The 19924-nt window shown below is 38.3% G+C and overlaps 1 protein-coding gene across 1 annotated transcript in view; it reads right to left on the bottom strand.

Annotated features, from left to right (window-relative positions):
- ABHD3 (abhydrolase domain containing 3, phospholipase) overlaps nt 1-19924 on the bottom strand; it is a 39560-nt gene that overhangs the window by 12870 nt on the left and 6766 nt on the right. Inside the window, exons 4-5 of the mRNA XM_043975080.1 lie at nt 11957-12002; nt 3500-3612 (exon numbers count right to left, since the gene is read on the bottom strand). Coding sequence (XP_043831015.1) covers nt 3500-3612; nt 11957-12002 — 159 coding nt within the window. The remainder of the gene's footprint in view (nt 1-3499; nt 3613-11956; nt 12003-19924) is intronic.

The following is a 19924-nucleotide window of genomic DNA, read 5'->3' on the forward strand; positions in this document are numbered from 1 at the left end:
CAGTCAGTTCCCACTGATCACTGGATTGATCAGAATTCCAATTTCTTTCAATGTTGCTCTCCCTGTGTACATACTTCTTCTGAAATATATTAATAAAGAATCTGTGTGTAAATATTTATAAGGGCATATGATTTTTTGTGACATCAAGAAATTAATAGGGGACATATATATGCTTACATGCATGTATGTATATACATGCATATATACACATATATGTGTACACACACACATATATATGTAGTAATTGCTAAGGTTGCATTTCAAGTATGAGCTATATGACACTGATGCTAATTTTGTGGGTTCAGAGTATAAGAAGGGAATGTAGATGGTATTTGAGTCTCACTCTCACTGTGTGCAAAATTAGTAAATGAGGGAAAACAATGCATCATATATACCTATTCCATGTTCTTGGGCATCCTTCCATGAAGAGTTCAAAAGGTAGGCAAATTTCTATTAGCTACAGCAAAAAAAGGGAGAGTGACCAGTGGAACAAAGAGATGAAAGGCCAGGTGTCCTCTTAATCTGGGCAGAATTCTTGTCCTATGCTGAATGAAATCTCCTGGGGAATTGGTTGAGTAAGGAATAGGGATTATAACTGCTAATATGGAGACTAAGATTTATTAAGATCCATAGTCCCAAAGGAACTGTGTATCTGTTAACAGGAAGGAACATCAGGCTAATTCTTAATTTTCTTGAGGAGAAAGGCTGGTGTGGCAGAGGGAGTAATGGCTGCCACTAAGACTGACTTATCTAGGAAGAGCATTTGGTGCTACAGGAACTAAGTGCGTATAGCAGACAAGGTCTTTTCCAGGAAACACCAACAGTATGCATTTATTTATTTACATCAATTCCTCATCTCCCAAAAGCCAATATATAGTTTAATCATATTGCTGTGACGTGAAAAAATGGTCTATGACCTTCAGCAAAAGGGCAGAAAATGTTAAATTCTAAATCTTGTTTCACATTATATTTTGCTTCACATTGTTTCATTTCTTAAATGGATCAGCTCTAGAATCAGAAGGAATGGGTGGATATCATTTTATCCTCCCACCATTCTTTCAACACAAATGAGTTAGTTATAGGACAAATACGTGAAATTTTCAATGACTCTCAAAAGAGTAATGTTTTGATAACGATTCTTAATAACAAGTATTGTTCCATCCTAGGAATTCCCCATACTAATGCCCCCCCCCCCCAAAGCTTGTACATATTATTGATTACTAGGGCTGTTGCAAGGTCTTCACTGGGGTTGGTCCTGGGGAGCGTAGGTCTGGTCATACTAAGTCAGGTGAAGTTCAAGGTTTGGTGAAGACACAACTGAAAAAATGAAGCCTCAATACTGAAGTCCAGGATGATTTATGACTCAATACTACAGTCCTGGGTTATTTATAATCAAGAAGCAGTGGTTTTACCTAATTTGCTGCTTCTTTGACACAGGCTAGTGTTTCATCAGTTTGAGGAAGTAGATTTTGATAATACTGCTTTTTGGGGAAGAACTCGAAAATTCAGATCCTCAGCTAGCCTTAGCTAAAGTGGTTCAATCTAGCCACAAGCTTGTCCTTTATACGGGATTGTAGATTTAGAGGTAGAAGGGAATTCAGAGGTTATCTAGTCTAACCCCTTTATTTAACAGATCAACAGACCAAATCCCCATGTATGTCACAAGGTTTAGGTCATACCACACACTTGAGGGTACAGAGCAAGTACTCAGTAAGCTTGTTGACTAACCCAGTGTTAGAGTAGAAGCTGGTTAGGTTTTCCAATTGCTGCATTGATCCCACAGGTTCTATAGTTCATACAAGGTACTGGCCATTGCAGACTTGGGTAATATCCCCAGCTGGTAGCAACAACTAGTATTTGTATTCAGCCTGGAAATGCTCAATAGACTAATGCTTTTGACTGAAGCATTCAAATGAAAAAGTGTAACCTTATTTGGTGAACCCACATGGGAATGTGTCACAATGCTAGGCAACAAGAAAGGGCATTTTCTTCAAACCCATTACAAGACATTAATATTCAACCAGCTGCAAAGGCTAATGGTCAAGTCCTGCCTTCAGGCACTGCAGATTCATTGTGACATGAATAGGCATTTCTCTGGAGCATGTGAATAGAGAATCTAGGCTTGTTTATGTAAGGATCTGTCCTACAATAATAAGTTAGACAACTTATATGATTAAGGGAACAACTTTCAGGTGGCATCCTTTCCTTTAAAATTCACATTTTGGCATAAGGGGGGAAAAACAAGCTGAACACTGTTGGTTAAGCACAATTCAGAGACTCTGCCCAACTTTTCGTCTTTGATTCAGGCCTCTTCTTTTTGTAGGTCAAGGCAGACTTTCCATGTTAATGCAAGAGTTTTCCCCCCTTTTTTTCTTTTCTGAGGAATGAAATGTTTTATTCTTTAAGATGAATGATGCTGAACTGAATTCTCAGTATTATATCTATTAGGGTGCTGATTAAAGAACCTATCTGCTCTGTAGTTGGATGAATCTGTAATTTATAAAAATTATGCATTAGTAGATAAATACAGCACTTGGGTGTTTTAAAAGTCAAAACAAGGATACAGACAGGGAATTGCAAAATTCAGAAAAATGTGTGTTCGATTTCAGAAGTTCACCAACAAAACTAGGTTATGACCTTTGATTCTGAACCACAATCAATCAACATTGGGAAGCATTTTTACTCTTCCTAAGCTCTTCTCCAAAAAAACTAAAAATAGATTAAGTGGCAATAGCAATATCATGAAGATATAAGCACATGAAATAAGAACCATTTTTAGTTTTCCTTAGCTCTCCCCTGGGATAATGAAAAACAGAGCAATTAGTAATATTATACAAAATATAAACACGAATGCTCACACTAAATCCAAATGTAATTTCAAACACCATGCATGACAGCATTTAAAAATATAACGGTGCAAAATAGCCAAAATTTGGAGTATAAAGATCAAAGAGCATAAAGTCAACAATACAAGAGCACTAACTAATTGAATGGAAAAATACAATTTAGGAGGAGGCTGCCAGAAGAAGGCAGTGAGTGAATCTAAGCCCAACACTTGAGAAGCTTTATTCTTGTCTCTATTCCACTATGGACTTGTGACCTCCAGCTCCACAGCAAACCTTAAACCCAAGAGTGTGGCCTTTTGATTTCAGCCACTGACAAATATTTATCAAGTGAAGAGCACTGGGCTAGATGGTAAGTCCGAAAAGGGGCAGCAGCTGAGCAACAGAAGTCAATCCCATGGGAAATGAAAAAGGGCTGCAAGTCAAGCCTGTGTAATCCATATGTCCATTTTACTGCAGGGACCATTGTAAATGGATTGGTTTCACAGGTCCCTGTACACACAGAAGGCACAAAGAATGTTACTGAGGGGGTGAATTAACCAAAAACAGTTAAGGAAAATCAAACTTTGAAAAATGCCTATGTATCTATGTTACTCTGAACATGAAGCATAATTCATATTATAGTTCAATTAAAGAGCTTATTTTAAAAATCTTACCCTCCCATGGACACCCCTGCTGCCAGAAATGGGGCTGACGGATATAGGCTGTGTATGTGGTGAACAACTGTTTCCAGATCTTCCGTATTAGCACAACAATAAGTCCTTGGTGTCTGTAAGCAGTCACAGATAAAACAAACAAAAAAAGATTTGTATCATAAACTAAAATATAAATAAAAATTAGTTTCATGGTATATAGTAAATAAAAGTATTACAAAAACCAGAAACAATCATTTCTGTGTGTTTTGACATGCTGGCTGTTGATTATGGTAATTTTTCATTTGCATATGTATGGAGTATAGTCTGAAAAGGTAAAAATAATTGTGGCTGTTTTTTAACAAGACTATTTTCAACAGTGGCCATTTTTTTTTGTCTATGAGGAAAATATAGTTTTAAAACATCTGTAAATTGAGACTCAGTATTTAACACATAGTAGGCACTTAATAAATACTTATTCACCTGACCATAGACTCACCCTTAAATTTCTTTTCAGTCATCTATGACAAGAGTTTCAATCTAGGAATAAGAAAACAAACTATACTTTCACAGAAACTACAGAAAATAAGCATAAAATACTTCCTTGTGAAAAGCATTCCAGGAATACAAAATAGGTGCCACTACAAAATTTCATTACAAAGTAAGTTTTAAAAGAAGAATTTCCTATAAATCTTTTAATTTCCTTCTGGCATTAACTCCTGAAAGAAAAGTGATCTTCTGAGACAGTTCTTTTGTTAAAGTAATCCTTGTACACCAACTGAGACTTTCTTTTGCCCTTCAGAAATATTAGAACCCACTCTGCTTTACATCACAGTAGATTCTTATAATGCTAAAGCATGTAAAGCTGATTATGTTCACACATAATACACGAAAACAAGTAATCTTTTCACATGTTGAATTTGAACTTAATGAGGACTCTGTTCATAGCAGAAGAGCTTCACTGAAAACTCCCTCAAGAATGCAAAAAATTAATACATTAATGGGGCATATCTTTGGTTAACAGTTTCACCATCCAATCCCAAAAGAAAGTTCTAGTTATAACTAGACTTTCACTTAAGTCTCTGAAACTAACTTTGTAGAGTACACCCATTAGTGCCAGTGGTATGCCTTTAAAAAACCAAAAAACAGGAAGGTAAGCAAGGCTTCCTAAACCACTTCCCTGCAGTCTGGTGAGGTGAAATTCCTTGGGATGGCTCCAGTTAAAGTTCAACCACACAATGGCTCTACTGTCACCTTTATAAGAACCTAAATTGGAGGAGGGGGGTGGTCCCAGAAGGGCAGATACCAACCTGACAGTCTGTATATAATACAATACAAATTATCAAGATCAAAATCAGCTAGAGGATTTTTGGCTTGAAGTCAGGAGGAAAAAGCAAACAGAACAATATCTCCTTTTATGCTCATTCATAATGGCCCCTGAATTTGTCAGCAGGATTTATGTAAAAAAAAGGACAACTTATTCAGCATTTTTTCCACATGTGGGTCTATTTATTAAAAAAGCTTAGCTGTAAAATTTTGAGTTATTTATGGATAACCCTTAATATTCACTGCTGTACCGATCTTGTACACACATAAAACCATAAACCAATAGACAAAAAGACCCATGGAAAATGATTACGTACCTCTTTAAAGTAATAGGATATTTGATATCTGGCGTGGTAAAAAAGCTAATTTAGTAAATTCAGTGTTACATGATTCAGTTCATTCCAGACATATGAATATCTTACTCCCTCAAAATGCTTTCTTCTCCATGAACTAGCACAAGAGTAAGCTACTGCCATATTAAGATTAAAGAGAAAGAAAAGAAGGAACTGGATGTGAGAAATAATGTGGAAGTTGATAATACCTGGCAATTGACAGGATGCATGCGAGGAGGATGAGGGAAGAGTTGAAGATGGCTCTAATCGTTACAAACCTGGAAGGAAGCCTGGGGAGATGATGATGCCATTAACTGAGAGCTATTGTGAGAGAGGCAGGTTTCATCAGGTGAGCTCCATTTTTAAAATACTGATTTGGATCCAGACAGAGTTAGTGAAGGCAAATAGAAATAGGGAAGGGAGTCTGGGGAGAAGATGGGGAATAAAGATGGAGATCTGGGAATCAGTTCCATAAAAAAATGAAAAATGAAGCTGGGAAATTCAATGAAATCACAGAAAGAGATTGTCACAAGAAAGAAAAGGACAACACTTTGGGAAAACACCACATAAGGACTAGGAATAAGGTAAATTCAATTCAGCAGACAAGACCTAAATGTAAGATCACCGATTGAGACCCAGAAAGGACATTAGAAGCCGTCTGGTTCAATCCCCTTAATTTTACAAATAGGGAAACTAAGAACAGCGGAGGAGGCTAAGTGATGTGCCCAGGGTCATAATGAATGGCACAGCTGGGTTCTGAACCCAGCTCTTCTGGTTGTGAATTCAGTGCATTTATTACATGTCTATTATATGCTAGGCACTGGGGATACAAAGACAAAAATTAAACACTCCCTAACATCAAAGAGATTACATCCTACAACAAGTATAATCCAGGCAAATATGAGATCATTTGAGAAAGAAAAAGCACTAAAAACTGTAGAGCTAGCAAGAGAGACAGAGAAGCATGAGGAGAGCCTCAAAAGTATAATATCACCAGAACCACAGCAGCACAGAAATCAATAAGGATGGTGGTCCACATTGACAAAAGTCAAGAAAGATGTGGACGTAATGAAGAGCGTTGGATTTAGTGATAGGAAGGTCACTAGTCATTTTGGAGAAAGCTGTTTCACTGCCATGGTGGGAATGAAAGCCACAGTGAAGTGTGAGGCAAGGAACGTAGATTATACTTTATAAGAATTTGGCAGTAGATTTAGTTAGGTAGGTGGTTTAAAGGCATAGCAGGGTCAAAAGAAAGTATTTTTAGTATCTTATAAGACAGATGAGATTTTAGACCATTAATATCCTTATTTTTTATTTTACTTTTTTTTAGTGAGGCAGTTGGGGTTAAGTGACTTGCCCAGGGTCACACAGCTACTCCTGACTCCAGGGCCGGTGCTCTATCCACTGCGCCACCTAGCTGCCCCCATTAATATCCTACTAAACCAAGCTTTTTAGTTCTGACCTTACCTCAGGTGAATTAAGGGAAGATGCATTTACCAATGGCTTAGTCAGAGGATGGTCAGGCCTGGTTCAACATTAAGCTGATGATAGAAAACAAAAGAAGGAAAGGAGCTAGACTTTGGGCTGGATCCAAAGAATGATCATTAATGGATTAATCTCAAATTGGAAGAAAATCTCTATTGGAGTTCCCCAGGAATCTGTTCTATTTAACATATATAAATGTATAGATGACATATTTATCAAATGTAGAAATGACGTGAACCTAGAAAGGATAAACTAATATCGCCAATGACAGGATCAAGATCCAGAAATGAGATAACCTGGAACATGGGCCCAATCAAAAAAGATGAAATTCAATAGGGAGAAATGTAAACTCTTGCTTGGGTTCAAGTAGAAGAAGATGGAAACCCTTTGACTAGATGGCAATCATCTGAAATAGATCTAGGGATTTAAATGGGACTGCTACGCATGAGCCAACAAGAAGATAAGATAGCCAAAAAGTACAGTGATTTTTCTTACACTCTATTAAAAGAGCCACGGCAGTCAAGACAGGTAGGAGTCCTGTTGTACTCTGCCCCATTCAGAGCCCTTCTGAAGTAATGTATTCAGTTCTGGGAGCCACATTTTAGGAAGGGCATTGATAAGTTAGAGAGCATAAGTGACAGACATGATGAAAAACCCTGAGATTATGCCATGGGGAATTCAATTCAAGTATCTGTTAAATGCCAAAATAAAACTTTCCTTTTTCTCAAGGAACTTACATTCTACTTGGGGAAAACAACATATACGTCTATACTCTGGCTACTAATGTCTGTCATGGGGCCCACATCCTCCTCTTTTTCAGGGTTGGCTTGCTCAGCCTGCATTCACACTTGACAGGTCTGGGGTTTCCAGAGGGGCATACCAATTCTCCCACTACCACATGACAATTCAACTCTCTCAAGGTTTTATAAATAACCCTGGCATGGGAGAAGGGGAAAAAGGAGTGCCACCCTCCTACTACTCAGGATACTATATATCCTGAGTCCCCATTGGTGTGCTTCCCATTTATACAAAATCAGTCACATCAACAGCACTGACTCTTAATCATGAAACATTTACCAAATGAGAGGGCAAAAACAGCAATAATCAAAATCAAACAGTTAAACCATTAACCTGGATCACACTCTGCCACCAATGCACACAGAGTCCATGGAGGAGATTGGACACACACTTAGAGAAATCTAGCAGGGAGGCATATGATTAGGGAAACACATGTACCAAGGGCAAGCTGTAATTCTGTATGGCAGGCCTTGATATCCTTGATCTCTTTGGGGAACAGTCTGTAACATCTGTCATCTTCTGGGCAAAATTGCTTCTCTGCTTGCCCTTCTCCTCCTCACAGCTTTTCTACAGGGCAAAGCTACTGAAGTGGTGTCAAGTTCTTTTAGTATACAGCCACCCTTTAAAAGGTGTGGAAAAAAAATTATATTATTTCAGCAAAATATATCAGAATTGTTCAAAATAGCTGCAAAGTCTGTTTTTCTCCTTCTCCCTATCTTCAATTTTTGAGGGCAGGAAAAGGCAATACAAGTATCCCTGGAGATTTTCTCCTCTCTCAGGATAGAGGTTAGTAAGGCCAGATAGAGCTACACATAGCAATAGGATTCAGCTCTCAACCTTTCTCCAGTCAAATAGCGAAGCAATGCCTTTCTTTCAGTCAGTATGGTTCTTAGTAAAAAGGAAAAACAAAAGACAAAAACAACAACAAAAAAAAACATTGCAAAGCCTCCTGTTAGCTCAACTCAGCTTCTGTATTCTCTTTCTTCCATCTCCATCTTCTGTTCTCTCTTCCTTACTCCTTCAAAGGGTCATGTCTTACCTCCTCTGCTGGCTTCTAATGCTTCAAATGAGGATGTCTTCATAAGCAATGACCTAGTTCTAACTTATGATATGAAACTCAAAAAGTCCACTTTTTTGTCAGGTATGACCCCATCGGTCTTTAGATAATCATCTCATATTTTCCTCCAAATACTTCATTGATAGTTTCTCAGTTACAACCTCCCAACCACTGAAAAAAGTCACATAATCGTTAAGCTGATGAACCACAAGGCAATGAAGCCATCTTTAAATGAGCCAGTGCTCTGCCTTCAAACAGGTGATATCTGAGGAGCAGTGTTCTCTCGGGTTGTCAGAACAGATTATCTCTCCCCAGCCATTCTTATCTGAGGGACTGTTTCCTTCTCAAGCTGATTTTGTCAGTGTTCCTTATGCAAATACTTTTTTCTCTTCCCCTTTCAGCAACCACAACATCCATGTAAGAAAGGGGAAGTCCCTTCCACACAGATAAGTAAAACTCTCTATGTGGAAAACAAAAAAGGTTCATTTTAGTTTGAGCCTAAGATCACTGACTGAAAAGTGTGTAGAGCCTTGCATCAAATGGAAAAGTTGAACCATATCTACTTTTTTCTTCAGCATAAGAAAAAGATAAATGAACAGGTTTTAGTTTTGTTCTACAAGGCTATTTTGTGCAAATTGTTCTTTAAGAGGCATGAACTGAAATCTATTTAATGTAATATCTACCAAGACAATCCCAAAGGGCTAATGATGAAGCATACTATCCATTCCTGGAGAAAGAACTGACATTGATTGAACACAGACTAAAAAAAAAGAGTACTTGTGAATTGTACATATATAACCTATGTCGGATTGGTTGCTGTCTTGTGCAGGGGGGAGGAAAGGGAGGGAGGGAGAAAAATTTGGAATTCTAAATCTTATGAAAATGAATATTGAAAACTACCTTTACATGTAACTAGAAAAAATAAAATAAATGTTTGTTACCAAAAAAAGAAGAAGAATGTAATACCCAACCAAAGGAAGGGAAACAGGTTGTAGATCGTCTAGCTATTTATCAGAAACTTGAACACTCACAATAGATTTTTGTCACAAGCAAACTAATGCCTAATAGCAGGTATGTGACACAGTGGCTAGTTCGTTAGATTTGGAGTTAGGAAGAACTGAGTGTTAATGCAGGTTCACATATTTACTAGATGTATGATCCTGAGCAAGTCACTTAACCTCTATGTGCCTTAGTTTCCTCATCTATAAAATGAGAATAATCAGAGCTCCTACCTCTCAGCATTGTTGAGAGGATAAAATGAGGTAATGAATGTATAAGACTATATATTATTATCACCATCATTATTGATGGAGGCACTTTATAAGAGATGATGCAGTTTCAGAAGAATTAAAGATGAAAGTCACCCAATGGAAGGGAAACACGGCAGATGAGTAAGCTGAAGTGTATTACTAACAAAGAACTGAGCAGAAGCAATGTCTATATGATCAGAGGGCTATTTTACTGGAAGAGGAGGGGACTACACAGGAAGGAAGAGCAAGGGATAACTGGTGTTACCTCTTATTTGCTCCACTAGAATCCATGCAATGTCTGTTGTGGACCCTTTTGTGTCATGGAGCCTTTTAGCATTCTCGATCCCTTTTCAGAATAATGTTTTTAAATGCTAAGATTTAAAATGAGATTATGATGGAACCTAATCATAATGAAACACAGTAATCAAAATATTAAGAAAACGAAGTTCCAAGACTCCAGGTTAAGAAGTTCCAAGCGCCCAGGTTAAGAAACCTTGATCCAGAGTATGGACCCCAGAATTCTGGTTGGAAGATTTATAGGCCAATAAGCTCCTTAAAAGTAAAGGCTATCTCCTTCTTTGTATGTTTATCCCCATTACCTAGCATAGGGCTTGGAATACCATAAGCACTTGATAAATTCTTGTTGAATGACTAGAGTCAAAGAGAATAACCAGGTTTGGAGGGATTCCTTTTACTAAAGGAAATACCTACATTGTTTAAATTGGACAGACATCTGAGTATCAGATTATAAGGAAGGACTTCCCTGAGAATCAGAGTGATCCAAAAATGGAATAGGCTGCCTCATGAGGTAAAGGGCTCTCTCTCCTTCACTGATGGTGTGTAAACAAAGACTGGACAATTATTCATCAAGAATGTTGTAAAGGACATTCATATTCTAAAAAACCATCCAACTATTGGTGGTGTCCAATAGAAATGGATCCCTGTAAGCCACATTTTGACTTAGAAAACCACCAATTAACATTATCTACATTGCAGCATATGTTTATTTTGTTAGACACTTCCCAATTACATTTTCAAGTTGGTTTTTTGTTGGTTTTTTTTTTTTTTTGGTGAGGCAATTAGGGTTAAGTGACTTGCCTAGGGTCACACAGCTAGTAAGTGTTAAGTGTCTGAGACCGGATTTGAACTCAGGTCCTCCCGACTTCAGGGCCACCTAGCTGTCCCCCCCCCCCAATTACATTTTGATCTGACTCCAGCCACACTTGGGGATTTTTGCAGGCCGCTTGCAATGCATAAGTTTGAAACTTCTGATCTAGACCTCTGAGGAGGCCTTCCCATTCCAGAAAACATTTTTTTTTTTGGTGAGGCAATGAGGGTTAAGTGACTTGCTCAGGGTCACACAGCTAGTAAGTGTCAAGTGTCTGAGGCCAGATTTGAACTCAGGTCCTCCTGAATCCAGGGCCAGTGCTTTATCCACTGCGTCACCTAGCTGCCCCCCCCAAAACATTCTTATCTTCATGATAGTAGCATGATGTATAGCAAAAACATTAGGGATTAAAAATAAAACAAAAAAATTACTCTGGACAAGTCTCTTAACCTCTTAACCCCAGGCAATTCTTTAACACCATAAATGACAGCAAAGGTGCCATCTCTGCATTAGTTGAGGAGGTTCCTCACCAGTTATGGTAAAATCAGACAGTCCAGTCCAAAAAAAAAGGGGGGGGGTGCCGAGATCTGGGTTCTAGTCCAGATCTGCCACAAACAGCTGCATGATTTTGAGTACAAAACTCCTTATTCTGGGCCACAGGTGAAAGATGAGGCAGGAAAAAGTTCACAAAACATTTCAGACATCATCTAGTTCAACTCCTTTATTCTATAGATGAGGAAAGTGAGGTCCAGAGAAGTTACCTGTTTTGCCCAAAGACACAGTGAGTTGTGGCAAACCTGAGACTAAAATACAGGTCTCCTAACTCAAGTATTCCTTTCATTTAGCAGAAGGTCATTTCACATTTAGATCTGGGTATTCAAATGTGTTCTAAAATAATAAGTTCTTCTATAGAAATGTGGGCTCACATAGGTGCGTTTAATACTCAATCAACCTTGATACAATGTAATTTTCTATTCAAAGGTTAGAAGAGGTACTATTGAACTATACTTCTGAAAAATAACTATGTATCTCAAAATAGAACATGCTTTTAAGAAAGATCTTAGCTTCAAAAACTGAAGTGCTACTTATAAAAAGTTTGACCTTTTTATTTGAAGTCATTCTTACCAGAAGATTCTCACCCGACACTCCTCTGTTGTTAAAAACCACACATCTAAAAATCAAGAAAGTAATTTTCATTATTTCAAACTTTTTTGGTCACAAAGTGTATGACAATCTTAATTAACCTGTATTTGTAAAGCCATTAAAGGTATACAGAAACAAATAGAAAGTGATTTCTTCTTTATCTTATGTAATTGTCTGCAAATCTCTTACGATTGAATTATGTGCATATAAGGTATACCAATGAATTCATAGAATAGGCACTTAAAATGTATTCAGTATTCCTACTAAAAGAATAGATTGTTACTAATTTCTTCCTATATTTATAATGTGGACCAATATGTGTGTGTATATACTTTTTAATGAGATATCTAAGTTTCAGTTTCAAGTAACAAAAAAGAACTTGTGAAAACAACAAATGCTTGTCTGTTCTAAAACATATCTCCCGATTATGGGTATGTACACAGTGGTTTTCTCCCAAGGTTTCCCATGAAGGAGAACAACCAGGACAAGCCTAGCAATTCCACAAGTTAAAACAAAACAAAACAAAACAAAACAAGGGAGCAGCCCCTCCCTCTTCTGCCTTTTGTCAGAGATGGGTTTTCCCTATGTTATCAGCTTGTATTTACTGTGTATTTCTCTGGCCATCTCACTATTTTCTAGCTTCATATCAGCACAGATAAAGTAGGGCCTGGCACTTCTCTGCTTTCTGACATAACTTAGGGCAGGATTTTTTTTCCTATTAGTAAGGGACCTTTAGCTACAAATATTCCACCTAGGAACATACCTTTTAAATTACAGATGATCAAACCATTATTTTTTTAAAACAAAAATTCATTTTACAAATAAAATAGAAACATATTGGTGGGGGTGGTGAGTGGGAAGGAGGTCTAATTCACCTGGACAGTCTGCCCAAACCTACAACCTAGTCTAAAAGTTTTGTTGCAATTGTCTCTACTTCCTAGCAAACACTTCTCTCCAAAGCTGCAGGCATTTTACAGCAAATGATATTTTGCTACAAGGAACGAAAGAATGATGGATTTGGAGTAAAAAAAACCCGAGTTCAAATTCTGGCACTGTTACTTACTCCTGGTGTGGCTTTGGACAACTCCCTTAATCTTTCTGGGTCTTTCCTCATCTGTAAAATAAGAGTGTTGGACAAGATGGTCTCCCTTCAAACTAAATCTACAATCCTATGAAAAAGGTGAACGCTACTCTGATTCATTCCCCTCTTTTGCTTACTGCTTCAAACCTTTCAGCACTAATATAGAGTTGGATAGAATGCTGGCTGTGGGAGTACCTGTTTTTAATCTCACCTCGAACACTAGCTGTATGACCCAACCTTGAGTAAGTCAGTTTATTTCAGTCTGTTTTGTCATGATAAAATGGAGATAATGAGAACTATAGCACTTATGCTACCAGATTACTGTGAGGATCAAATGAAATGATTTATGTAAATCACTCAATGCTTTTAAGTGCCATTATCAATCTCAGTGATTATTTCATACTGTCATACCAAGTATATCTTTAAATGAAAGATATTTAAGGAACCAATACCATGCACGTAATAAAGGAACACTGCACCTTTATCTTGCTGCCTTTGCCCAGGATCCCAGCTGAGATCTTAAGCTGATTTAGCTGACCTCAAAGTTCTAACCCAACCAATCTAAACTAGTAGTTGCACTATAAGCCATCATTTCTCCCTGATTCTCACCAACACTTAAAGTAGCAATAAGTAGGAAGTTAAGTATGCTTCCTCCAACTGTTTGCTAACTGAAATGGTGTGGCTCTAAAGGCTCATGCCCTGAAATCAACTATCAAGTGTCACCCTGACTTCTATTGTATAGGCACCCCAACTCTCCAAGTCCAACAAACACCTCCTTGCTGTAATTTTTCATCAGGTTTCCTGCTAAGATGCACACTATCTCAAAGCAAAAAGTATTGGGAAATTGTATATAACTGCCCTTCTACTCTTTAGTTCATCTGGACTTCTGCTTTCAGCCCTAGTATGGTGTGACATGGAGAACCACTGGGATAACCAAGTCTTTCCTAGGACAAGCCCACTGTGCTCTGAATTCCTACCACAGTTATAACCTGTCCCATATATTTGGACACTTAAAAATAAAACTGTCCAAAATATTCCTAATATAGTAAGGACCTAAACATCCATGAATGTGGAAAGGGTTATGCTTTCTGTATTCTATTGTTTGGATCCTAGTAGGGAAGAGAATAAACATTTTTAAAGCACCTACTATGTGCCAGGCACTATGCTAAGCGCTTTACAAATATTGCCTCATTTGGTCCTTAACAACAAGCCTTTTGATGCAGGTGCTGTTGTTATCCCCATTTTATAGTTGTGAAAACTGAGGTTAAGTGACTTGCTCAGGGTCAGCTAGTAAGATATCTAACAAAGTGTTTGATATCAGATTCTAACTCAGGTCTTTCCATTCTAGGCTCAGAACTCTATTCACTGTACTACCTAACATCATGCCATTTTATTTTAAGTGATATATGGAGTTCATGCATTTTCCCCCCATACACTCATACAAAAACCAATCTTGTATGTGTACAGTTTACCTCTCTTCAAATTAACTACCTTACCCTTGTCCCTATTAAAATTCATCTTGTATTTGTCTGTTCATCTCTCTAATACACCAAAGTCATTTTAGGTTTTAATTCTTTTCTGAAGGATACTTTATCATTGCGGGCACTCAAAAAAGCCTCAGTGAGCTAGAAGGTGTACAACACACACACACACACACACACACACACACACACACACACACACACACAGAACTCTGAAGTCCTCTGCTTTTAAGAAGCTAAGGTCTGACCTCCTCAGCCAACATGGAATTATGACATATGCTTTTTTTTTTTTGGTAAGGCAGTTGGGGTGACTTGCCCAGTGTCACACAGCTAGTAAGTGTCGTGTCTGAGGCTGGATTTGAACTCAGGAATCCAGGGCCAGTGCTCTATCCACTGCACCACCTAGCTGCTCCATCACATCTACTTTTGAAAGGGATTTATCCCTACCATTAAATCTGATAAGGAAAATGGGGTAGGACTCAAATGGAAGCAATATAAATATTTTTAAATCTAAGAAACATGCTTTAAGACAAATGGTCAGAGGAACCAGATTTATGTTGATTAATCTAAGAGAGTCTAATTATACTACAAACATATGAAGAAACATAGCTGGTTTTTCCTTCCCTTGCCAGCAAAAGGGAAAATAAGCTTCACCTGGATATAAATTTGCTACTCTAAAACTCTGCAGAAAGCTCTGCAAGTTATGCAGCAATTAGTGATCAAGTTAATTGTAACCTTGATCTCCTGGTCTCTCTCTTCCTTAGCCTGTTTCTTTCCTTTTGGGAGGTTTTGGGGGCAGTGTGGCTAAGTCTAGCTACACTAAATTTGGAATCAAGAAGACCCGGCTTAGACATGTGGATCTACAATTTACTAGTTTGGGGATCTTGAGTAAGTCCCTTAACCTCTCTAGAGTTCAGTTTTCCCATCTGTAAGATGAAGGCAACACTTCAAACATCTACTTCAAAGTGCTGTTGTGAAGAAAGAATATTATAAATGACAAAACCTACATAACTATGAAATACTATTTGTCACAGGCATAGTCTTTTAAAAGCCTTTTAGAGTGAAATAAGGAATTACTCACTGAGCTTGCCATGGTGTCAATACCACTATCTAAAAATGGGAGAAGGGGGCAGCTAGGTGGTGCAGTGGATAAAGTACCAGCCCTGGATTCAGGAGTATCTGAGTTCAAATCCGGCCTCAGACACTTGACACTTACTAGCTGTGTGACGCTGGGCAAGTCACTTAACCCTCATTGCCCCTCAAAAAAAAAAAGAAAGAAAGAAAAATGGGAGAAGACAAAAGATGACTGGAAAAAAGAATTGAAGTACAGTAATAGTTACAAATAGGATTTTTTTTTTTACATGTTTCAGGCATGGGTTAAATCTGTTGTAGGGGAAGAAAAAATCTTGTAGGAAGAATCTCTTGTAGGGGAAGCTACCAGACTAGCTCAGTGCTTTATCACTTCTTCCAGGGTTGGAAATACATTGACCTCCTCCCTTCATCAAAGGACTACTACACTGTGATAGGAATATAAATAAATGTAGTACATGGTCCCAATCTTCAAGGAGATTACAGTATAATTGAGGGAACAAGTTATATGCACAGGAAAAATAATTAATTAAAGAATACAAAGCAAAAATAACAAAAACTAATTCTTATGTAACTTTAAGGCTTACAAAGTAGCAATACAAAAACTGACACAGATACATTAAAAGTCCAATGATCTCAGACTTGGAACGGACCTGGAGCCATCCCTAGTTAAGGGAAACCCATGACCTTTTTTCTAGGGGGGGGGGCAATTGGGGTTAAGTGACTTGCCCAGGTTCACACAGCTAGTAAGTGTTAAGTGTCTGAGGTTGGATTTGAACTCAGGTCCTCCTGACTCCAGGGCCAGTGCTCTATCCACTGCACCACGTAGCTGCCCCACCCATGACCTTTTGAGGTACACATTCTGCTTTTGGGGAGTTCTTATTGATAAGAAACAATGTGAGTTTAAAGAAGGAAGAGATTTCTGTCAGATGGAGTGGTCAAGGAAGGATATATGAAGCGAGGGAGACCTGAAGTAGAACTTGAAGGATGAAGAAGACAAAGACAAGAAGAGTATGGAGACTGGAGAGAATAGCATTAAAAAAACAAAACCCTAGAAAGGTAAGAGTATATAAGACATGATAGAGGAACAGTGAGCAGACCAATCTTATGAAAGTTAAGACTACCAACAGGGTAGCAATGGCAGATAAATTTAGGAAGGGAGGCTGGAGCCAGATTATGGAAGGCCTTGATCACCAATGATAACAGCAAATGAACATTTCCTATTTTATTTCTGTCAGAAAGCAGGAGAATTAAAATAAGCATAACCATATGTAGCTTTTCCTAAAACATGAAGTCCAAGATATCTAACACCATGTTTGAGATAAGTATGTCACAAATTTTAATACATAGTATAGTCAGCTCTTAATTATCTATCCTTCTCCAGATTCATAGACTCACAATCCCTTAGAATTCAAAGGGACCATAGAGATTTGGGGGAGGGGGGCAATGAGGGTTAAGTGACTTGCCCAGGGTCACATAGCTAGTAAATGTCAAGTGTCTGAGGCTGGATTTTAACTCAGGTCCTCTTGAATCTAGGGCTGGTGCCTTATCCACTGAGCCACCTAGCTGCTCCACCATAGAGATTTTCTAATCATTCCAGTTGAGGAAACAAAGACAAGTCAAATAACTTGTCTGTGATAACACAGCAAAACTATGGTACTGGGAGATAGTGACAGAATTTATCACTGACGTTCACAATACTGAAAACTTAAGTTCATCCACCAGCTTCAGCCTCTTTCTCTGTCAACTCTATTTCCAGGGCAGGAATCTTAACTGGTTTGAATTCATCTATAACTCTTCTGTCCACCACAAAATGGCCAATAGGAAGGAAGTAGAAAAAAGTCAAAGACTTAGATAAACTATACATTCTAGCTAGGCCAGACTGTTCTACCCAGAGGCAGAAAGCACGGGGACTTTTTGGCATGGAATCTCTACATAAGACTCACTTTGCCTCATATTGCCTCAGACATTTTCTAAAAAAAAAAAAATTCACATTCCTTCTTAATCATCTAGAGTTTAGCTTAAATGACAGGAGTTTTAACTCCTTCTTTGCAATTCAATTCAATAAACGTGATTAAATGCTCACAAGGGACTGGGATTATGAAATTTCATGGTGGAATAGGTCGTGCCTCAAGCACTTTCTAAGTACTTTAGCAATTCTTTAGGCTGATTCAACTAAAGGAGTTGGTATACAACAGATCCATTGTTTCATCAAAAGTGGGCACTCACACAGCTTGTCCATGTCTTAACCCATCCATTCCTTTTCATTATGTGGAATTCTCGTCCATAAAGGGGTGGGAGGAATTGATTGTGAGATGTAGAGAAGACGAGGGAGGTAATGGCAAATAGCCTCCATTTTCTCAATAAAGTATGAGGTGAAATCCTCAGCTAATGGGAAAAGGGAAGGAAGGTGGTATGGGAGACTTGAGAAGAGAATCAATAAGGGAGAAACAGAAGTATTCCTTTGCCGCATTAAGGGCCCATTTGAGATTAGATAACATAAATTTATAGTGGACACAGCATGTCTTTCTCTAGCTATGTTCAGCAGCATGTGGTAGGAGTAGAGAAAGCAGAAGGTGACACTAGTCCAGAGATGGGGTTTGGCAAGGTATAAACAGTGATGTCAACATGGATGTAGTTTAGTTTCTCCAGTAGTCTATAGGTATGTTGGTTTAGACAAACATTTCAATCATAAAGTACCAATCTTTACATGATCTACAGTATAAATCTCAGCATCCTCCATCCTCCTTTCTACCTCTATCACTGTGGAAGTGCATAAGACTGTGGGCCATTATACATTTTTATCTGTCTGATGGGTTGCTATGGCCAAAGAATTAATTCCCTGGGGGTCAACCTACTGGTGAAGAGTTGTACTTAGTTAGGTTGGTCCTCAGAGAGCAAACACAGTTTGTCATAAGTACTATATTCAAAGCCTTTCCAGGTTGGTTGGAGCTGCCAGAGTTTTAACAGTGTTTGCTTAGCTTTTGACAACCTATACACTGTATATATCTTGTATATACCAAGTGGTTTGCATCTCTATTACCTTACTATTGTCTCTCTTGTTAGAATGTGAGTTCCTTGATGGCAAGTACCATGTTTTTACCTTTTTCTGTATCCACAGTATCCCAGGAATACTACCCAGTGTGCCCAACCCCTGCCATCCAGCTACCATTCTCAACAATTTATTGAATCTGTTTTTAAAGGTTACCAATGAAGGTCTCATTTCCCAATTAAACAAGGATATCACAGAATCTCAGGCCAACTAATCGAGAATCCCTTCTATAAGATCCTAAACAAGTGGCCATCCAGTGACAGATAATAAGATCATAGATTTACAGCTGGAAAGGACCTAAAAGGTCATACTGTCCAGTCCTCTCAGGATGAGGAACATGAGGCCCAGAGAAATTAAATTTGTCCCAAGTCAAATAACTACTTAGTATGAGATAGGATTTGAACCTAGTCTTCCTTACTCCAAGTCCAGCACTGTCCCCAGGCTGCCTTAGAACTCACTACTTCCTGAGGCAACCCACTCTACTCCCCTCTGGAACAGCTTTACTAATTAGGAAGTTTTTCTTTACATGGAACCTAAATCTGCCTTTCTGAAACTTATACCCACTATCTTTCTTCTTCTTTCTGGGGAAGAACAGAACAAATTTTTTTTTTTTTGCAGGCAATGGGGGTTAAGTGACTTGCCCAGGGTCACACAGCTAGTAAGTGTCAAGTGTCTGAATCTGGATTTGAACTCAGGTACTCCTGAATTCAGGGCCGGTGCTTTAACCACTGCGCCATCTAGCTGCCCCAGAACAGAACAAATTTAATCCCACTTTCATATGAGAATCCTTAAAATTAAATTTTTTTTTCCGGGTCAATGAGGGTTAAGTGACTTGCCCAGGGTCACACAGCTAGTAAGTGTTAAGTGTCTGAGGCCAGATTTGAACTCAGATCCTCCTGAATCCAGGGCCAGTGCTTTATCCACTGTGCCACCTAACTGCCCCCAAGAGTCCTTAAAATTCTTGAAATAACTGACCAAAGATTAATGAATGGATAGAGCACTGGCCCTGGAGTCAGGAGTCAAATCTGGCCTCAGACACTTAACACTTACTAGCTGTGTGACCCTGGGCAAGTCACTTAAACCCAATTGCCTCACTTAAAAAAAAATTAATGAATATGCTTAAGAGGGACAGAAAGAAGCAGGATAGATATGAGTAGCAGCATATTTACATTCACAATGAGATAGATGTAGGGTATCATCAAAGACAAGGGAGGTAGACTGTCCATGTAACAAGAATGAAAAACAAT

Source organism: Dromiciops gliroides, chromosome 1 (assembly GCF_019393635.1).
Source record: "Dromiciops gliroides isolate mDroGli1 chromosome 1, mDroGli1.pri, whole genome shotgun sequence".
In the NCBI taxonomy this organism is placed as follows: domain Eukaryota; kingdom Metazoa; phylum Chordata; class Mammalia; order Microbiotheria; family Microbiotheriidae; genus Dromiciops; species Dromiciops gliroides.